Source organism: Athene cunicularia (assembly GCF_003259725.1).
Source record: "Athene cunicularia isolate RWA chromosome 3 unlocalized genomic scaffold, athCun1 chr3_part1, whole genome shotgun sequence".
Taxonomy (NCBI): domain Eukaryota; kingdom Metazoa; phylum Chordata; class Aves; order Strigiformes; family Strigidae; genus Athene; species Athene cunicularia.
In genome coordinates, this window is record NW_020799097.1 from 114,057,122 (window position 1) to 114,072,198 (window position 15,077).

Genomic DNA, 15,077 nt, shown 5'->3' on the forward strand with positions numbered 1-15,077 from the left:
TTGCTCATGAATGTCTGGAAGCTTCTTGTGAATATCAGTGTTTTTAGAGATAAACTGCAGAAAGAACACAGGTAGAACAAGTTTTGCTTGTTCTTGCTGAGAAAGAACTTAACTGATAAACTTGGAATAATAGCGAGGATACTGCAGAGCACTGCTGGGTAGACAGAGCAAACAGTATTTCAGCTGGGATTTACTCACCCTAATGAGGGTGAGCAAGGAGGGCCATGCGGGGGCCTTGAGGAGTGAAAAAGCCCAACTCAAACAAAAACCTAAATTTACAAAAGGTAAATATTTCACAGTGCTATACTGAATGTTGTTGCCAATTGTTCTGACATATTTTTTTACCATTAGATCTAAATACTCTTTTTTCTTTTCCCCCCGCCAGAGTCTTGTCCCACAGCTGTTTTAGGCACAGACTGGTCTCCACCAGGTGTATGAGGCACTACACACATAGTGAGGCATGATGGTAAATCTGAGAAAGCATTGTACTTTGCCTTACTGAAGGTGAGAGGAAGTGAATGAGAATAATTGGAAACACCACAAAATTAGTAAGAGCTGTAAACAGCAGGGCAAGCAGAAGTTTCTTAAAGGCGGACGGGAAGTTGAGATTGACCCTTCAGTGATTAATAAAAGGAGAGAACAAAGTCTGAGCAGTGTGAGACAGAGCTGGTATGGAAACACGCTCTTAGTAACTACCCTAACACAGGAGTAAGTTCTTTTTTCTCTGAAGATGCAGTTTTGCAAGACCAGGCACCTCTGTACTCCACACAGGAAAGGATGAATACCATGGGTACCATATTCCCATGGTGCAGGGAAGTGCACACGTGGTATGCCCCGAGGACTTAGTTCATCACTAAGCAAAGAGCTCAGAGGCCCTCTTTGAGGACCTAAATTCATCCTACGGTTCAGCTCCTCCAAGTTTCCGGACTTCTGATCTAGGCAGGCTGCGACACGCCTGGATTCTGCTGATGACAAGGCAGCCCTGCATGTGGAGAACACAGCTGTGCTGCTAGACACCAAAACACAAATTTTAAGAGTATTCTTCAAAAAAAGTTTCAAAAAGCTAAAAGCGTCCCCTGCTACATTTATTCTGTTTTTTTGCTAAATATATTGCATTGAAAAGGCTCCATCTCCTGGGTATTCTTTAAGTTTTGTACATCATCTGCCACTGGTCCACATTCTGAAGACTACAGCGTTCTGAAGTGCACATCTTACTCCACTACATTGAAGTATTTAGTTTTGTCTAATGTCGCTCAATACTGTAACATTCCCAGAAAAATGCCCTGTACCAGGTGCTCAGTTCACTGTCTGCACCACTGCATGGCCTACTGAGAAGAGTTGCAAGAAGAGTGTCATGGGCTGCCTAAGAGATTTGTCAGTTTGGAGACTATTTACATTATTATGCAACATATTACAGCATGTGTCATCTATTGCTTCCAACAGCACCAAAACGGCTGTTTCCCAAAACACGCTTTTTCTTAATTAAAAGAAAAATCTCACCTAAACGGGTGGCCTTCATCAGACTTTTGGATTGCCTGGATAACTCCCTTGTATATCCTAAAGCTGATCGTCACGGAAAGCAGGGCCAAGGCAATATAAGCTGTCACACTCACGATGCTGAACACTGTTAATGAAAGCAGCAGGAACAAGCTGGCACCAAACACCACTCCTGTCTTCTTAATGTCTCGCCAGTAAAGGAGGTCAACAACTAAAATTAAAAAAAAAAAAAAAAAAAAAAAAAAAAAAAAATTAGAACAAGATACCTTTGGCATCCATATGAAAACAGTAAAATATGATTCACTTGAGTGCTGAAAGTCATCAAGACAGAGCTGAAATTACAACTAGAAATAGGTTATTTTAGCACTGATTCTGCATTGGCCTTCAGATTATTTGTATTACTGTTACTAGGATTATTTGAAATGTAATTGCTAAAATTTAAGCATGATTCCACCCTTAGGAAATGTCAGAAATAATCTCTTCAACAGAACCGTGGCAGTTTGTGCTTCCTTTAGATTTATTTTTGTGTGCTTTGTGGAGGTCACTCACTGAAGAGCTGGATTCAATTCCCTGTTAGGACAAATGACAAGACACTAACAGATCTCTAAACCCTTCAGTCTTTGCAAGTCTGACAGAAGCCAAGGCACCGCAGCTCAGGACTCATTAACAGTTCATTCTGTTTCTTTTGAGTGAGGACATTCCCGTGGGAGTTTATCATGCTCGTTAAGGGTGGCAGACTGAGCCATCAACAGGGAAAAATCTCACTGAAATTTCAATCCAGGCTAAGTCTACTGTGCTCCAATGCAGAGTGCTTCATTTGGAAACCAAGTTTGTTTCTTCCTTAAGCAACCCTCATGAGAAAACACAATATTATGCCATTTTTAGCATCACTGTATAAACTACACCCTTGCACAAGTCATGGGTGATGGTTTAATACATGCACTGCAGATTGGTTTGGTTTGAGGTGCTGCTGCACCTGCTCCATTCCCTTACTGAACTCATCAGATCTGGCAAGTGTCATTCACCATTCCCGACTATGGAAATGGGCAGGGACATCTACTCTAGTTTTTTCTTCATGGTGAGACCCACAATAAAATTCACTCTTCATGATTTCTGCTTTCACAGCTGATTAGATTTTCACAAGATCAAATTCCTCTTCTGCATCAAGATTACTTGTTCACAGCAACAACGTATTAGATGCAAAATTCAAGATAAATACTAGAAAAACTATTGTTATTACACCATAAATTTTGTCATCCTTTCTCATCCTAAACATCACCAAAGTGAAGTGTAAAATAGCGTATCACAATTGAGAACAGATTCTTACTCTGAATAACTGTAAAAGGAAATAAAAAATCAGTATTTAGCTATTATTTCTTACGGGATGGAAATATGGTAATGCACCAACATGTAATACTGAGTAGCCTCTGTAGGGCAAAGTCTGCATAATCCCTTTGTAGGTACAACATTAAATTGACTATGGTGCAATTCAGCAGTGTTTCAGAAGCTCTTTTCCTAATTATTTCCATAGGGAAACCGTACTGAGCAGCAGGCACTGGAAAGATGAAAACCCTGGTCAGGAACTTAGAGCTGCCATTTTTATAAAGCAAAATATTTTACCCAAATTGTTAATTCACATTGTGGTAGAAATTTCCTGAAGTTCTACAGGCAGGACCAGGTTACAGTCGCATGAACATCTTTAAATTTATTACAAACCAGAACTGCTGTGGAAAGAAACAGCCTCACCCCAGCAGCACCACTCAGTTCCCCTCCTTTTCTCTACAGGGGTACAGGCAGAATCCACCTGCTTTTCCGTACAGTGCTGACAACTACTGCACCAAAAACATAAAATAAAAACTAAGCAGCCAGCCAAGATCACACTCTGGTTGTGGATCATCATGTGACTCCACAAACATATGGGGTGAGAGATAGAGCAGCCAACTGAAGGAGGTAGCACTCCTGCTCCCAGAACAGCTCCCATCTACAGCCCTCGGCATATTGCACCCTGCTGACCTGTCCTTCTGCTGGCTCTCTTCATCTTACAAAGCTGCACTTCCATTTTCCCTGACAAATAAATGAAGCTCTAAGGAGTTTTCTTTAATATTTGCAAAAATCAAAGTGCCCCAAAAATCAAATCATCATAGAATTCCTTTTGTATGGGCTATAATCTCTAAATTTAACAATGTTTTTTTTGGTTGTTTCTTGGGCTTCGCTTCTAATCACAAAAGTGTCCATTAGCGTCCCTGTATACCTTACCTTAAGCAAGTTTAGCATGTAAAAGGAGGTTAGGAACAAAACCGGGAGCTTGACCTAAAAAAAATATCACTGAAACTGCAAACCTAAATTGAGCTGCAAGTATCCACAGCACCTGGGTGAGCATTTGAAAACGTCTTGCCAAAAAAAGTCAGTGATTTTGTGCTGCTAAATAATGCAAGAAATCTTTGGAAAAAAACATTGCTTTCCCATTATTTGCTTCAAATACCAAAACTATATTTATTTTTAAATACTGCAACTTGAGCATCCATACATTCAAATTTGGGTGCTGCTCCCCTATCATGTGTCACACTAAGTATGAGCCCTACCCCTCTCTGCTTGCAGACAGCCTGAGATCTGTAAACGAGATATTCCCTCCTCTGTCACAGAGTTTTAAAGCCTCTCCACGGATAGTGGGTTCCTACTGTTTCACAGGGAATCACTTATCACAAGCAGTAACACATCATACTTCAACTCAGCTATAAGGAATGTAAATACAGTAATTCATCTGTATGACAGCTTCCAAAATACAAGAAACAAAGGTAAATTGCTGGAATGAAAGCACACCACAAATGCCAAATGGCCTTGAGCAGATCCAACTTCAACTCTTTTGCTCTCAGTAATCAATATGAAAAAATCCCCAAGCTAAGACCTCCCAGACCAGTTAAGCTGCACACAAAGCATTTTTCCTCACTCTGTCTCCGCTCCATTTGGAGAACTACCAGATCAGCCTCAGCTTAATGACATACATATCTTATTTCATTGTAAATTCCTCAAAGGGAAATTCAGTGTTATAAGTCACTGAAAAGCTGATGTAGTAATTTTCAGTCCAAGAGAAGTGCACTATGCCATTGATTTATATTCTCCAATTGATCACAAATAGGTATTTGTATTTCTTTCTAAAGGAAAAGATTAAAAGCATTACTAGAAGCAGCTTTCTGGCTTTAATGTACACAAGATATTCACAGCAGATTAAAAAGAGCAGAAAAACAATAATTTCAATTTTAAGCAACAGCCCTGGCAAGCAGTATCCTTCCTCATGGAAAGTGTCTTAACCTTTATTTTATACAATATGAACTATAATCTCACACATTTAATTCAAGTATTCCGGGTCTATTCTAAAGCAAGAACAGCTGCCTACATTTGGTAAGCACGAACTGTCACTTGGCACGTCTAAAAATAGTACTGCTAGCATCCGTGCCTTACATGCAGAACTCATCCAATTACATTTTGCTTTTAAAGCAAGTGCCATGAGAGGTTTGTCACTGTATTATTTTTTTGGAAGTCTTTTCTTTCTTTCACAGACATTTTATCTTAAAACGGCCTGGTTCGTAGTGGGTTTTGATGACAAAAACAAGTGGTTTAATATATTTAACCTGATAATCCTCTGTTTAAAAAAAAAAATTAAAAAAAGAACAACCAAATCCTGAACCAAGTCACCCTCTCTTTTTTTTTTTAGAAAGAGCAATTAAAAGCCTCGAGATCTACAAGCCCATTTTAATTCGCATCTACGAAAAGAAAACCAAGAAAAAGGGACTGACCCATTTTGGCATCCATCTTGAGTGTGCCTGCATGCACCCAGCTCTTGCACAGCTGACTACCCAGAGCCTTTTCACTTCCTGCCAGGGCGCTGGGAGGTCAGCAGAGCTACGCAACCGCCTGCGCCTCGGCCGGCCCCCGCCAATGGCTGCCGAGCCGCTAAACCCTTGGAACGCAGCTGCCGAGCCCGGAGAGTCGCGCTCACAATGAACAACCACTCTCTATCTAGTATTTGGAAACAAACAAAAAAAGGGGTTTCAGCGCCGAAGAAAGGCTGTTTGTGTAAAAGGAGAAGGAAGAGTAAAAAAAAAAACAAAACAACCACGCAAACAGTGTACGATTTGCAGCCGTTGTATGAACAACGGCCATCACACTGGAACCTTTCTGTAGTCTGAAAGGTAAGGAGACCTTCTTTATAGTCTTCAAATAGTAAAAATAGTGTAGGAGCACAAGAGCTTTTTCTGGACCAATGTAATAAGAGCCAGCATTGTGCTAGCACAGAAATGAAACACAATAGAAGAGTTGAGAATGGGCAGCTCTCGAATGCATCTGAAGTGCGCAGTGACAACTGTCACCATAGCACCATACAGGCTGCTGTGAGGAAAATGAACTACAGACCCACAAAAAATAGTACACGACCACAAACAGGCAAATTGCTGTTAATTTCTGTTTAGAGATGCATTTTCCAGTCCCGCTAACTAAACTTCAACTTTACAGATGACAGTGTCCATGGGGTTCCACTGCTGTTTTACGCAGAGCATGGAACGGGCAAGCTCTGGGCCTGTAGTTTGGCTCCCAACACCTGGTCGGGCCCAGCGTGGAGAGAAACCCCAAAGAAAAACCACCATCCCCTCGGGTGGCCACAGTCTGCCAAGCACAGACACCATCAGCAGGCTGGGGTTTGACATTTTCAGGATTTCCTGCATGTGAATGACCATTTAAAATGGCATCAGAAGCAGGAGTAGTCAGAGCCACAAAACTGAAGCCTCCTTTTACCCTGCTCAGTCGTGTGGGAAGCCAGTTTGGTCCTTGACTGCCTTGCTGCAAGTCAGTAACAACAGAACAGTCCCAGGCTGGTGAAGCTGGGTGGTTACAGCATGACTGCATGTGGTGCCAAGCAGGTGGAGCTGACTTCAACCAACAGAGCTTCCCCTGTCCTAGGGACAGTCATTACAGAGGAGCGGCACCGTCCAGTGGGACCAGCAGGCTCATATAACTGGGTCCGAGAGGTCAGAAATCAAGTCTGCATCACACACAGCTCCGCCTTGGCACATCTGCCCCACAATCCATAGCAAGAAAAAATTATACAGATCTCACAAAGTACATGCCAGAATGAAAATACAGTCTGACAGTACCAGATTGTCCCCCCAAAATGCAAATACTATCTAACAATTATTCATGAGACAAAGCACTATTTTTCTTTTGTTTCTACTCAATCATACACCCGTGCCTATGTGCAAAATGTATGAACCAGGAAAATCATTCCAAACCCCTGACTACTCACAATAAAAACTTAAAATATCAAGTTCCACATAAGCTTGTGCAACCTTTTTCACCATTTAACTAAACTGAACCAGAATTCAGATAGATTTTCAGCACAATCATTTAAAAAAAAAAAAATAGCCTGGAGTATAGCTGTGGCACCCATCCTACCATTAGCATTATTCAGCCATTAAAAGCTGACAATTCATTGAAATAAATAAAAAATAAATGTCACATTTTAGTACCAATTACTCCATGGGGACCTGTCTTTGAGAGTGCTAAAAGTAAGTCCTGCTCCCCCCAAGGAAAACCTATTTCACCCTGCCTATCTAGATGCTCAGTGCCACAGGTATTAATCAATACCCCAGGCTGTGCCACTTTCACTATGCTTGTACCTCAACTACCACAGATAGAGCACAGCAAAACTAAGTTCAGGATTGTATTAATTAGAAAGTAGTGCTTTAACTAGAAAGTCTAGCTATGAACTATGCTTTGGGCTCTTCTCTGTTTTAGATTTGTTCATTACTTTTTTTTTTTTTTTTTTTTTTTTTTTGAGAGTATTTTTTTTAGCCTGGAAAGAAGCATGTTGCAATATTTGCTTCTATATTTATTTTGGGGCAAGATGATAGTGTAATCATGACCTGAACTTTACCCATCATTCTCCCTGCCACTGGAGCTGGACCTAATGAAGGAAGAACACATGAGACAAGGCATCTTCTTGTTATAAACAACTGCTACCAGAAACAATGCTAAACCAGGCTTCGAGAACAGTTGCAAAAGGAGAGGAACCAGTCTTCTGCTTCTCCAAAAAACCCTCTTCTTGCTCTGCTTCCATTTTCTTTTAGACCTTATCTCTGCAAGTTAAATTCTAATTAAACCTCAAGGCAGCAGGGACTTCCTTGCAATGAGAAATAGGCACTAACCCAGCTTCCTCCACCTAAGATACCACTGTGTAAAAACAATGCAAGGGGGAAGAGGAATTTAAAACCCTGCTTGAAGCAATTACATCAGCACGTAGGACGGGTTCAGGTTTGCTTTGTTGGTGTGCTGACAGTTCCACTACGTGCTAGTCAGGACTGCATCTTGCCAAGAAGCCAAGCGCACAGACCCCGCTGCCCCGGGCACCGCACAGCTGGAACGCCACGGCTCGCACTGCCTTCCCACCCCCCCGAGCGTTGCCATGCAGGCCAGCTCTGCAGGGGCAATTCAGGGATTTTAAACCAAGACAGACTCCATTATTCTCCAGGCCTCAAATTCCAGGCTCAGAAATATCTGCTTTCAGTTGCAGTGAGGGACAGACCGCCACCAACCCTGCTTGTCGAGCTGTAAAAGAAAACCTGAAAATGGGGCCTGAATACCCAAAGGTAACTTGCCTTTCAATTTGTCCCAAAACCTTCTGACCTCACTGCTTCTCCCCACCTCCACCCCCCACCCCATGAATTTCAGGCCTAATGTAGGGAGTGCTGAGCGTTTAGGCTAGTTACACATCAAGAACACATGACTAAACACCGCAGAGTACTTGTTCCTAATCTTTCACAGCCCTTTCATTAAAGATTAGAACTTCTAGAAACTTGTTTTGCAGGGGCAAAGTTTCTTCCCCTGCAGGGCTTTTTTGCTACATATTTAGGTTGTGATAGAGCAGTCTATGGATTCCAGACAGCTGTCGATATTTTTTTTTTTTTAAAGTGGAAAAAACCCCATAACTTTGAACAACAGTTATTAATAAAGAGGAAAGCTTCACCAGTACAAGCACCACACATGACAGGGCCCTTTAAGAACATATTTAAATATCCAGAGATGATTAAATTCTTTTAAAGATTGTCTTGTTGATAAAGTTTGAAGATTACATATTCAAATAAGGCTTAAACTCTTACACACTGAGCACTAACATAATGATCCACAGAGATTTACGCTGCTGATCTCCCATTGGTGGTTCCAGGAACAAAGGTCAGAACCACAGTAATTTAAGGTTAGCTACTTATTTACCTAGAACAATTTGATACTATGGCTGTAAATTCTGACAGATCTGACAGTTTTACCTAGAATCCAAGAGAATTATGAAAAATCCAAAGCAAAAGTGATTAAAGGTAGATTCCAAACACACAGTGCCAAACAAAAAAAAAAAAAAAAAAAAAAAGCCATACCACCCTGCTGTATTCTCTGTGCAGTTTCTCCTCATAAAATTATTAAACTACACGAACTGCAGACATGACATTCTTTCAAATGAACGGTTAGTATTATTAAATTATTAATGATCTAGGAATTTCCAAGGAACATCAACTAAATTCAGACTACACTGGTATTTGTGCAGTGCATACCAAAACAAGCTGTTCTTTAATATGCTCTCTAGGACTGAAAAAGATCTGCAGCGTCACACAAGCTATTTCACCTACATCAATAATGTATTCCTCTGCATTGCTCATCTTTAGCCATTTTAACCTACGGTTTCGCACACAGCACACACAGATCTTACATCTTGAGATACATTTCACAACCAAACACACGCTACAAAGACCATCTGCTAAAAACAACCCGCAGCATCTTTAGCTTTAAAAACAGGGGAAAAAAAAGGTGAAAGAACAAATACCCTTATCCTTCCAACTGCTCGGCTGACTGTCCATCTCTCCACCAAGGGTCTACCCTCCAGCCGCGATTATCAATTATGCATACCAGGAGGAGAGCTGCAAGAGGAGAGATCTCCAGCCCAGGATGGGAAACATGGGCTCCCCCGGCAGCGTCTGCAGCGTGGGGCTGCCGGTGCTGCACTGGTGGTGCAGGAGCGCGGTCAGCTGACGGCGCGGGGTGTGCAGCAGCACTGACGCAGTGCAAGCTCTCACCAGCCTGCTACTGCTCCGCCACGGCCGGCGGGGGCAGCTCCTGCCTCCCTGCACACAGCCCCCGAGAGAGGCAAGGCTGAGGCAGAAATCGCCGGGACCGGGGGCACACGGCTTCTTCCTGCCGAGCTGGACACGCCACGCCAAAGCCACTGGAAGGGCCGCAAGGCTCGCCCAGGCCTAACAAAAACCCAGCCGCACTAAGCGGCTTTTCACAGCCGAGCGGAGCTAAAAGTAGTCAGCAGACAAGCTTTCAACAGACTGCTTTTCAAACGATGGTTAAAACACGCTTACAAGCCTCCCAGATAACACGTCTTCTCCTCGGTTGTTTGTGGTTTTTTTGAACAAATGCCCGACTGTCTACAAGACTCACAGAGACATCTTTGTAAGGGGAAAAAAAAGCCTGAAGGGAAACAGAATGGGACCCTTTCACTGCCAGTAACAAAAGCAAGAGGTTCAGGAAGAACACAAGAAGTGTTTTTGTTGGCATCTTTAGTCCTTACAAACTCCTCAGCCATATTATTCATTCATCTTAAGAGAGGCTTGAGGACAGCAGCTTTCTAGCCCTCTACCTAATTCTTACAGCCAAACACCTTTTTTATTTTACATCAGCATTCTATGTTGTCAGCTGCAAACCTGACAATTAAATGTTCCCTTCGTTTCAATAAAAACAACAACCTGGAAGTTTACACTACTAACATATACAAAGTAACACACAAAGTATTGTACAAGCATGAAACCAGCATAAACTAGAACCTCAAAATCTGTTCTCACAGCTCCTCTCTTTCAATGTTCTTGTTCTGTTTTCCATCCCTGCTGAAAATAATATAACTGCTTTTCTAGTCTGGAGCCTCTTAAGATCCAGGGCTGCCAATAAAATGCTAAAAACTCCCCAGCACTGCTCCAAAGCCTCTTAAAAATTTGATACCCCATTTTCTGAAGAACTAGCAAAAGTGCATTCGCACATTTCCACAAAAATACTGCAAGCTGGCTGGGATGGAGATCCTGATTCAGCCCTTAAATAGTTTCACTTGTCATTAGAACAGACAATCTTATGTGGAGTAAGGTTACCACAAAGTTACCTGAAAGCCCTGTTTATTGCTTCAATCACTACGTAAATTTAAGGCCTCCTTTGACATCAAGACCAGGTACGTATATTTTTGCCTTATATAAAGATGTGCATTTCATTCACAATTGCAACAGGTAAATCAAAACACATAACACTGAAGGGAAATGGGAAGTGTCTATTCAACCACCACAGTGCAAGAAAATTTGAAAAGGTGCATTGTCTGTAAAAAAGTACAAGAAAGGACTGAAAATCTGCTTCTGTTTTTGAGCTGAAATCCTCAAGATCAACTGGAAACCACCAAAATCTGTGATTCTCCCCCCCACATTTGTTTGGATGACTGCAGTATCACTAAATTAGTCAAAACCTTGATGCTTTCAGAAAGTTCTTTCCACTAATTGTCAAATTTCTAAAGATACACAATTAAAGCCTCTTCATGTCTTGTTCATATTTTTTAATGTTACATACTCAAAATAGTACATTTATGCAACACATTCCTAAACAGACCTTTTATTGCAGCCACAGCAAATTGGCAGCAGCCACAATACGGACAAAGACACAGCTGCGTTACCAGTCCCTGTCCTCCCATCTCAAAGGAGACACTAACTCCCTCCCTGGCCTCAAGATCTTCCTCTCTACTCTTTGCATACTTAACGTTCACCTTTACCAGTCCATCAAATGATACCCAAAACAAAGGCTGTATCCCTCTGCACTCACATTCCTTACTTCAGGGGCAACACACTCATGTCACCCTGTTCTACATATAAACGGGAGTACTTGCACTGTAAACAAACTTCTGTGTGAGCTTTATTGTTTCATTAGGAAAACTGCATGCATCTTTCTACACAAACACTTAAACAAAACCAATCCACTAACAGGGTGGGATTATCAGGTCACCCAAACAACCAAACCAGACAGGATCAGTTCTAACCATGTACTACACTCCAAGGGGCTGTGTGATTTACTGGGCGAGTGCTTTCCTCACTACGCTGACATTAAATCACGCTGAGCCGATGGACTCAACAGCATTTTTCGCACTGAAGAGGGTTCCCAGCTTCCCACAGGAGAGCACTGTGGATGATCATCTAATTCCACTCTCTCCCAAAGGTTCACTCAATGCCGTATTTCTGGGAAAGCTAGTAACTTACCACAAACACTCTGTTTATTCCATAATTCTGCCACTCTGCAAGTAACTTCCCAGAGACCTTGCTCTGTTAGGCCTTAGCAAGCCTTTGCCTCTTGACAGGGGTGACCCTAAGGAAACACAGCAGGTCTAGGTCTTCCCGTCAGAAAATTTCACTCAAGCCCTTGGATTGGGGTTTTGTTTTTTTTTTCATTCTCCCTACTCTTGCACAGATTCTTCACCCTGGAACAGAAGCCTCCATTTTATTATTACCTAGGAGAATAAAAGAGAACCTGAACAATCAAAGAAACTAAGAATACAATCAGATTAAATTAAATCAAGATCTTCTGTTGAATTAGGTTATATTTTACAAATAAACTGACCCTGACACAAATTACAGAGGCATCTCCTGCAGTGAAAAACAGACAAAACCAAACCAAACACTTTCCTATCTGCTGAAGGGCTCTATTTAACTAACTACAAATAACAGAAAAGAAATGGATACAGTGCTAGTGTAAGGCAGCATTTCTAACTTCTCTTAAGCATCACATAAACCTTAACGACCTGGTTTGCTGTTACAGTATCACAGGAAGTATTTCTGGATAATATTTCTGCCCCCATGATTCATGAGTAAAATTAAAAGCTTCATGATTAGCAGCACTCAGCCATACTCTCTAAGCACATTTTCCACTTGGACTTCACCTTTGAATTTGCCCCTTCAAGAAAATCCAGGAAATGTAAAATATTAGTAATTAGCTGCATTTCTATAATTCAGTTAGAGTGCCCTGTAGCCTATATGAAAACATGATATCTGTAACCCGTAAGATTTAATCTGAAATTAATGTCTACAGAGCCTGATGTTGAAAACCACCATAAAACAAGACTGTCCTGTGAAACTGCCTGTCTTCATAGCAAAGATTTCAAAACCATTTTAAAGTATTATTGTAATGCCCAACATGAATATACTGAGCAACTTAAACTGCCAATGTGGCTACACTCTGGTACAAAACTTTCTGTCATGGTCAGAAATTTATAATTTTGAGGGTTCTACAATATACTTTGTAATTCAGTAATACAAAATCCTCAGCATGCCACTGATCAAAAAAAGCGTGGTTTTCTAGCCTGTTTGAGAGAATTAATGTTCTCTATGCAAAAGGAAATAATGGCTTATCAGTGAAAAAAGCCTGTACAGCAGAAGGGCTAAGATATGCAATACATATATTTAGTTTTCAACTACATGAGACTCGTAAGACTATGAAACTAATTGCAACAGTTCAGTTTCTCAAAGGCTGGGATGCAATCCTCTTGTCAGGCAGCGTTTGCCGGAGTGACATGTTTTTTACAGACACTAGATGGCATCAAAGGCCTCTTTTAGGAGCCCGCCTTAAGCCATGGCTAGCTGTCCGGGCTGCCCTGCCAGGAAGGGCATACACACCGCCAGCACAAGCCCCGGAAGGGACACAGAGCAGAAGCGTCCAAGCCACCAGGAACCATCCGTTCTGAAATCGCATCTTAATAGGTAGTAATTTTATAGAGAGCAGAAACGTGTATTTTGAAGGCTGGTGAGCAGCAGGGTTATCTGCTAGGAAACCAAATACAACACTACTGAGAAAGGGAAGGGGGGTGTCATCACTATTCACAACAGTGGGAATTGCTGAGGTTGCAGGGGGAAGTACACGCTGTTGAAATTGTTATAAAGAAGAGCTTCTTAAAGAGAAGGGCATTTCTTTATAACTATAGTTCTGAATTTGCTTTTCGTTTTGGGTTTTTTTCGTTTGTTTGTTTGCTTTTTAATTCTGTGCAGCTATGAGGTACAAGGTCCCTGTGGCCTGATAACATTACAAAATAAAACCCATTACCCAAGGGTCTGCCAGGCAGCATTACACAAACCTTTTTACATCAAGAAGGCTGTTCCAAGCTTTACAGTTGCTTTATCAGAGTGGTGGAGTTTAAAAGAAAAAAAACCCAACAACTTCAAGCCTTTCGTTTGTTAGGTCCCAATAGTCCCGCTGGACTGCAGGAAGTTACACCTTGAGGCACACATAAGCGTGTTGGGGTTTAGGTTAGCTCTCAAAAAGGAACCTTAAAGGAAGTGCACCAGTACAGCAGTTCAGATTCATGTTTTAACAAGCATCAGTCATACCATCACGCCAACTGATTCCCAGAGGTCTTGAGGCACAGCAAAATCTACTTCACTTCCAAGGATCAGAAGACAGGAGGAAAAAAAAAAAAAAGCCCACACAATAAAGGGAGACTCAGAAGGCCAAACTCATGCACAGATCATTTCTTGGTCTTGTGATGAATTATCCTTCCTTTCTGAGAGCATGGAAGACAAGTAGATGTATGTATTGGTTCTTTGACATGACTGTGAAATTGTGCTTAAGTAGTGTGGTACTAAAAGCAGACAAATTATTTCATTCACAGCTCGGTATTAGACTCCTCAGGGCAGGTCTCAGAAGTCCAGTTCTGTATTCTATACTACAGCAGAAGTGAGCAAAAAAAGTAAACAGCACAAACTGCGGGGAAGAAAAACACACTAGAAAAAAAATGGACCACGTTTTTGAGTTAGTATGCTCATCAATTTGGCTTTTTGAGTTTCTATGCTCATCTATTTAGCCTTAAGAAAATGTTCTTCCTGCATAAGGAAAAAAAAAAAAAAAAGTTTTTCTTCCCAAACAACACATGTCAAAAATTGCAAAAATTGCCACTGCTTTACAGAGCGAGCACAGCCCTGAAAGACTGCAGACAGCCCCCCAGTTTCGAACACCCCCGGGCCAGCCCTGTGCCTGGCCCAGCTCCCACCCTTCCAGCACTGGACAGAGGTGTGCTCTGGCCCAGCACTGGGCCACTACATGGGAGAACCAAGCCGCTGTTCAACTCCTCTCCTGCTCTGGCCACGGGGCTTATGTGTGGCTGCTTTGGCAGTTCCCCACAGACAGAAGAGCAGCTGTGTCCTTCTCAAACTCAGAGTCTTTCTTCCCAAGGCAGTGATTTGCCACCCCCAGTCTGCTACAACCATGCAGTGATTAAAGACACCTTTGCAAAAGCTCCCTGTTAAAAGAACTAACAAAATAAGCTAGTATACTGTGTGTAATATTATTTAAAAAAAAAAAATAGTCTGAGCTCTAAACAATTAACCCTTTGACATGAAGGGCAAGATTCACAGCAGCTGTTCTCTAGAGAGTAGTGGAAGCCCCAGTGCAAGGAGAGGGGCCTTCACCAAACACACACACAGTGTTTGCACAGTGCAGGTACCACTGAAATCACAAGGGAAAAGGGAAAC

General features: G+C 41.8%; 1 protein-coding gene across 4 annotated transcripts in view; it reads right to left on the minus strand.

Moving 5' to 3' along the window:
- The window catches only part of RTN4 (reticulon 4), a 29,893-nt gene that overhangs the window by 10,161 nt on the left and 4,655 nt on the right, over positions 1 to 15,077 (minus strand). For 2 of the 4 annotated variants that reach the window (XM_026845309.1, XM_026845312.1), the window contains one exon: positions 1,501 to 1,708. In XM_026845309.1, coding sequence (XP_026701110.1) covers positions 1,501 to 1,708 — 208 coding nt within the window. Of the gene's footprint in view, positions 1 to 1,500; positions 1,709 to 5,291; positions 5,411 to 9,358; positions 9,720 to 15,077 lie in introns of those variants that run through there. The other 2 variants (XM_026845310.1, XM_026845311.1) reach the window with 2 other exon arrangements.